We start from the raw sequence: 6,770 nt of genomic DNA on the forward strand, positions 1-6,770 counted from the left end.
TTTTACTTCCCTTCCCTTATATTCATCTTTTTTGTATCTTAAATTCCTCATATCAGTGAGGTCATATGATATTTGTCTTTCTCTGACTATTTTCACTTAGCATAATACCCTCTAGTTCCATCCACGTAGTAGCAAATGGCAAGATTTCATTCTTTTTGATTGCCGAGTAATACTCTAGTGTGTGTGTGTGTGTGTGTATATATATATATATATATATATATATATATATATATATATATAATCTTCTTTGCCCATTCATCTATTGATGGACATTTGGGCTCTTTCCATACTTTGGCTATTGTTGATAGTGCTGCTATTGGGGTGCATGTGCCCCTCTGAAACAGCACACCTGTATTCCTTGGATAGATACCTAGTAGTGCAATTGCTAGGTCATAAGGTAGTTCTATTTTTAATTTTTGAGGAATGTCCATACTGTTTTCCAGAGTGGCTGCATTAGTTTGCATTCTTATCAGCAGTGCAAAAGAGAGCCTCTTTCTCTGCTTCCTTGCTAACATCTGATGTTGACTGAACTGTTAATGTTAGCCATTCTGACAGGTGTGAGTTGGTATCTCATTGTGGTTTTGATGTATATTTCCCTGATGATGAGTGATTTTGAACATTTTTTCATTTGTCGGTTGGTCATCTGGATGTCTTCTTTGTAAAAGTGTCTATTCATGTCTTTTGCCCATTTCTTCATTGGATTATTTGTTTTTTGGATTTTGAGTTTGATAAGTTCTTTATAGATTTTGGATACTAACCCTTTATCTGATCTGTCATTTTCAAATATCTTTTCCCATTCTGTTGGTCACTTTTTAGATTTGCTTATTGTTTCCTTCACTGTGCAGAAGTTTTTATTTTGATGAAGTCCCGATAGTCATTTTTGCTTTTGTTTCCCTTGCTTCCTCATCATGCCCACAAACCAAGAGTTACAAAACATAAACTCGTATCTGGATTCTCATTTTCAATAAGAAAGAAAAACATCAGTACTCAGCCCAACATGAAATAAAGATGGGGATGGAGAGAGTCCAGCCCTGTTTCTGCTGGAAGAGTAAAGCAGATAAGAAAGGGAACAGGAATCCATATGGGGAGGGGTCTTGGTGGGCAGGGTGGGTCAGTCTAGGAACACAGACATATTCTTTTTTTTTTTTTTTTTTTACAAATAGTTTATTGTCAAATTAGTTTCCACATAACACTCAGTGCTCATCCCCACAAGTGTCCTCCTCCATGCCCATCCCTCCTCCCCCCCACATCCATCAGTCCTCAGTTTTTGTCAGCATTCAAGAGTCTCTCATGGTTTGCCTCTCTCCCTTTCCCCCACCATTTCCGCCCTTCTTCTCCCCCTTGTTCCTCCGTCAAGTTCCTCCTAATCCTCCTATATGTGCAGACATATGATATTTGTCCTTCTCTGCCTGACTTATTTCGCTCAGCATAACACCCTCAAGGTCCATCCATGTTGCTACACATGGCCAGATTTCATTGTTTCTCATTGCCATGTAGTATTCCATGGTATAGATAAACCACATCTTCTTGATCCATTCATCTGTTGATGGACACTTAGGCTCTTTCCATGTTTTAGCTATTGTGGAGAGTGCTGCTATGAACATTGGGGTACATGTGCTCCTATGCCTCAGCATTTCTGTATCCCTTGGGTAAATTCCTAGCAGTGCTATTGCTGGGTCATAGGGGAGTTCTATTGTTAGTTTCCTGAGGAACGTCCACACTGTTTTCCAGAGGGGCTGTACCAGTTTACATTCCCACCAACAGTGGAGGAGGGTGCCCGTTTCTCCACATCCTCACCAGCATCTAGAGTTCTCTGATTTGCTCATTTTAGCCACTCTGACTGGCGTGAGGTGGTATCTCAGTGTGGTTTTGATTTGTATTTCCCTGATGAGGAGGGATGCTGAGCATCGTTTCATGTGTCTGTTGGCCATCTGGATGTCCTCTTTGGAGAAGCGAGGAACACAGACATATTCTGACACTGTTGGCAGAAAGAGAAGTCAGGGGCTCTTGATGGCACCAATGGGAGTGGGAACAAATCTTGCTTCACTCAGCCCCTGAGAGGCAACAGGTCTCACACTGTGAAAAATATTAATCATGAGTAAATTAAGGTCAGTCACATAAGTACCTTCATTCTCAACACCCCCCGCATGTCAAAGTGTCCCTAGTGCCCCCACTCCTCCCCATTCAGGCCCTCCTGAGTCTTACTTTCAGGAGACGTTAGAGACACATCAGAGCCCTGGGTGCTGTCATTGCCTGGGATAGAACAAAACAGGATGTGATCAGAGCCACAGGGGATAAGACTAAAGGAGGAACTATGGTGGGGGTGGGGGGTGATGCCCCCCCATGGGGTCCTGCCTACAGTACCCAGGGTTTCAGAGATCACCCCTCCATACTTACGTGCAGCATGAGAGTAGCTCGGTCCTTTTCCTCCTGTGGGAAGAAAATATCATGATAGAGACCTGGGACAGCTGGGCTATGAGGTCCTAGAGCAAACATCTAGTCCTGGTCCACAATGAAGTTTCCAGAATTCTGACTGAAGACTCAGGACAGGATCAGGAAACATGAAGAAAGAGATTTGGGAGGGCACAGGACCACCTGACTTGCTGGAGGTCTGACCTCAGCAGGGACCTTCCTCTTTGTCCCATCACTGCTGGGAATCAGGTCCCCATCACCAGAATTAAGTACAAAAACTGTCCTTCATGTTCACAAGTGCTTTGCTCCAGAGTGAATGTCAGTATCGGCTCCAGAGTGGGCAGGTGCATGATGTGAATGGTACTTCCCAGGAACAAGGCAGGACCATGTGCTACCTAGGAACCCCCAGCGGGACAAGAGAACTCAGATCCCCCCACTCTCTTCCTACCTGAGCGCTTTTTCCTCCAGATCACAGCTCCAAGCACCACAGTGACCACAAGGACAGTGACAGCCACACCAGCAATGATGCCCGGGATGGGGATGGAAGGCTGAGGAGGCGGCTCTGGAAAGGGAAGGAAGGTGAGGGGTCCACACTCCCGGCTTCAGTCCTGACTTTGTGAACTTCTCCAGAAGGGCCCTGCTCTCCCTGACACCAGGCTCTACCCCAAACCCTCCTTACCCCATCTCAGAGTGATGGGCAAGGGCAGCCCCTCGTGCTGCACGTGGCACGTGTATCTCTGCTCCTGTCCAGAAGGCACCACCGCAGCTGCCCACTTCTGGAAGGTCCCATCTCCCGCAGGCCTGGTGTCCACAAGCTCCGTGTCCTGGGTGTGGTCCTCCCCATCCCGCTGCCAGGTCAGGGTGATCTCCGCAGGGTAGAAGCCCAGGGCCCAGCACCTCAGGGTCACCTCATGGTCAGAGATGGGGTGGCGGGTCACGTGTGTGCTGGGAGATTCTGAGGAAGAAGAAGCAGAAAATCCACACTGGGGTTTACCTTTAGGGGCCACTGAGACTGCATCCATGTGAGCATCCTGAGGTGGACAGGGCAACAAGCACAAGACAGAGACACCAGTCTAGCTTTTGGGATCTCCTGGTCCTTGTTAGGTTCTGGAATCATGCAGAGAGCCTGGGGAGGAGACTGCAGGTCTAAGGTGGGGACCACACCATTGACTGTGGTGGAGGGTGAATAACTTAAAAAACCCGGAGTCAGATCTCCAAAGATGTTCTCAGGGAGAACAAGGCCTTGAGAGGGAAGGTCAGGGCTCACCAGGTGGCTGCCAGGATCACAGGGACCTGCTGATGGGTTATTTCAGGGAAGGTCTCAGCCTGCGACCCAGGGGGAGACTGCATCCCTCAGTGTCCTTTAGAGAAAAGCGCCCTCTAGGTGAGTCACCCTCTGGTAGGAATATGAACACCGAGGCGGGTCTCCCTCTTCCCACCCAGCGAGGGGCGCTGTTCTGCCGCTGAGTCCACTTTCCCTTCCTCGTGGGCAGCCAGCCCCAGGGGAGGGGAGAGCGGGGCGTCCCCGCGGCCCCTGTACCTGCGCGCAGCAGCGTCTCCTTCCCCATCTCCAGGTACCTGCGGAGCCCCTCCAAGCACTTGTCCTCCAGGTACTTCCTGTAGCGCTCTGCCTCCCCGGCCACCTCCCACTTGCGGCGGGTGATCTGCGCCGCCGTGTCCGCCGCGGTCCAGGAGCTCAGGTCGTCGTTCAGGGCGATGTAGTCCGCGCCGTCGTAGGCCAACTGACTGTAGCCGCGGAGGAGGCGTCCGTCCGGCCCCATGTCACAGCCATGCATTCTCTGGATGCTGTGTGACCCTGGCCGCGTCCCCGACCCCAGAGAAGCAGTAATTAAGTCCAAATCGAAAATAAAACCACCTAAAAGCCCAAACCGAAAGTAAAACCGCGTAAAAGCTCCTGCGGGCTCTTCTCCGGTGGGGGGGTGGGGGGGGGAGGGACTAGAGGGTCGCGCGGCCTAGCAGCTGCACTCAGAAACCGAGACTCGGGGCGACCCCGGCCAGTCCATGGGCATGGGGTCGTCACCTGTATCCCGGCCCGCACCGCTTACCGGACTCGCTCTGGTTGTAATAGCGGAGGGCGGTCTGCAGGTTCGGCCGGGCAATCTCTGCGTGCACCTTGGCGATCCGCGTCTCCCGGTCCCAATACTCCGGCCCCACCTGCTCCATCCACGGCGCCCGCGGCTCCATCCTCGGATTCGGGGCGTCGGTGTCGAACCGCACGAACTGCGTGTCGTCCACGTAGCCCACGGCGATGAAGCGAGGCTCCTGGTTGCCTGGCCGGGACATCGCGGTGTGGAAATACCTCAGGGAGTGGGAGCCTGCGGGCGCGGAGGGGTGAGACCCTGCCTGACGCTATTCCCGGCGCGGGGCTGGGGTTGCAGGTGGAGGCGGCGGGGAGGGCAGAGGGACTGGGACCCGAGTGGGGGAGAGGAGGGCCGAGTCGGGGAGGGAACAGGGAGGACAGGACTGGACGAGGCCCGGGTGGGGGTCTGGGGTGAGGGCGGCGGACAGGCGCCTTTCCCGGGGGTCCCCCGTCCCCGCCCGGAGGTCCCCTCACTCCTGCCCCTCAGAGTCCCTTTCCTCCCGACCCCACACTCACTGGTCCAGGTCTGGGTCATGGCCAGGGTCCCCGACAGCAGCAGGAGGAGGGTTCGCTGCATCATGACCCGCATCTCGTGGTCTGGGGAGAATGTGAGTCTCAGCAGGAGCCGGAGGCGCGAGCAGAGGAACCGCGGTGCCCCTGATTGGCTTCTTCGTAAACCCATTACCAATAGAAGTGTGAACCGAGTCCGCATCATCAGTATCTAGGCAGAAGGACCTGACACAGGTTGTGACAGGGAGAAGCGAAACCTGGGTGGGCTATCTGGCCCCCCACACCACCCTGGGGCCTGAGACCCTGAGGGGCTGGCCCGGGAACCTGGGATTTTACCCCGACGCCTCATCTACTGCACAGAGGGCTCTTTATCACACTTCCTGAGTCGTGGCCCAGGAGCTGTGTGAGTCATTGATTCTCCAACAGTTTGTTCTCAGGGTATTTATACAGTCTTACAAATTAGTGAGGATCCCAGTGATAATTTTGTGTATGCGGGGTATATCTATCCATATTTACCATAGTAGGAATAAAACAGGTTTAAATATTTTTAAATTCATTTACAATCATATGAAAACAGAAATATGGTTTTTATTAAAAATAACAATTTTTCCCAAATAAATGGGGCAGGGAGAACAGTGGGTTTTTTTCATTTTACATTTTTGCAAGTCTCCTTCTTGTCTGTCTCATTAGAGACCATTGGATGTTCAGATTTGCTTCTGGATCTATTGTGTTGTTTTGGTTGAAGTATATGAAAAAATTTATGTCCTTGACTATCAGAGAATAGTATGTGTCATAACCTTTTCAGATAATAATGCATATTCCTCCTTGATACTATATTAAAAACTACACAAATTGTAATTTCCCTGAGGTTATTTGCAAACTGGATCCTGAAACAGCATCACTGACTGTCTCCTTCTCTGTTACATTAAATCCATAGGCCCATCTGCACACGGGATGGATTTTGTACTAATGCCTGATTGTTTGTAAGTAGGAAGTTGTGTGTTGTTTCACTAAGTAATATAGGTGTTCCAGCATTGATTACAGTGGAATTGAATTATGAAAAAGTAATTTGTTTTAATATGACCACAAATCCCAACAGAACAGGTGGTCGGTGCTGAGGACCGACCCATTCGGTCCTCAGGTGAACAGGTGGGTGAGAGGACTCACCCATTCACACAGCCTGATGCAGGTCTTTCACTCACGAACCAGGATCATGCATGCCTTGAGCTGATATCAAAAGTCAGATGCCTAACTGACTGACCCACCCAGGAGCCCCTACAGTTTATTCTTCCTAATTAATTTCTTTTTAAAGATATTTTATTTTTGAATATAGTTGACACACAAGATTACATTAGTTTCAGGTGTACAACACAGTAACTCAACTTCTACATATATTTTCTTTTATTGAGAGAGAGACAGTGAGAGCAGGGAAGAGAGGCAGAGGAGGAGAGAGAGAGAGAGGGAGAGAGAGAATCTATGTACACTATGCTGTGCTCACCACAGCGTAGCTGCCATCTGTCACCACACAATGATGTTACAGTCTCACTGACAATATTCCCTGTGCTGTGCCTTTTATTCCTACGACCTGTTCCTTCCTTAACTGGAGCCTCTGTCTCCCACTCCCCCCACCCTGGTGCCCATCCTCCCAACTCCCTTCCCTCTGGCAATCATCAGTTCAGTCTCTGTCTTTATAGGTTTGATTTTGCTGTTTGCTTCTTTTTTTTAATTTTTTATTTTTATTAAAAAA

General features: G+C 49.9%; 1 protein-coding gene across 1 annotated transcript; it reads right to left on the bottom strand.

Annotated features, from left to right (window-relative positions):
- Positions 1-1,961: 1,961 nt before the first annotated feature.
- LOC120222660 (class I histocompatibility antigen, Gogo-B*0101 alpha chain-like) lies at positions 1,962-5,115 on the bottom strand. The gene is made up of 8 exons (XM_039220578.1): positions 5,030-5,115; positions 4,479-4,748; positions 3,953-4,228; positions 3,092-3,367; positions 2,861-2,974; positions 2,398-2,430; positions 2,206-2,253; positions 1,962-2,076 (listed from the first exon to the last, which is right to left on the bottom strand). The coding sequence occupies exons 1-8, from the start codon at positions 5,100-5,102 to the stop codon at positions 2,072-2,074; spliced, it is 1,095 nt and encodes a 364-aa protein (XP_039076509.1). The 5' UTR covers positions 5,103-5,115; the 3' UTR covers positions 1,962-2,071.
- Between the last annotated feature and the right edge of the window lie 1,655 nt (positions 5,116-6,770).

Source organism: Hyaena hyaena, unplaced genomic scaffold (genome assembly GCF_003009895.1).
Source record: "Hyaena hyaena isolate Hyena2069 unplaced genomic scaffold, ASM300989v1 scaffold_906, whole genome shotgun sequence".
NCBI lineage: Eukaryota > Metazoa > Chordata > Mammalia > Carnivora > Hyaenidae > Hyaena > Hyaena hyaena.

Bases quoted from the DNA above. Each gene is read 5' to 3' on its own strand.
- LOC120222660 (XM_039220578.1), bottom strand. From the start codon at position 5,102: ATGCGGGTCATGATGCAGCGAACCCTCCTCCTGCTGCTGTCGGGGACC. The intron at 4,229-4,478 runs GTAAGCGGTGCG...GGACGCGGCCAG, and splicing joins TTACAACCAGAGCGAGTCCG to GGTCACACAGCATCCAGAGA. The intron at 2,431-2,860 runs GTAGGAAGAGAG...TTCTTCCCACAG, and splicing joins CTGGAGGAAAAAGCGCTCAG to GAGGAAAAGGACCGAGCTAC.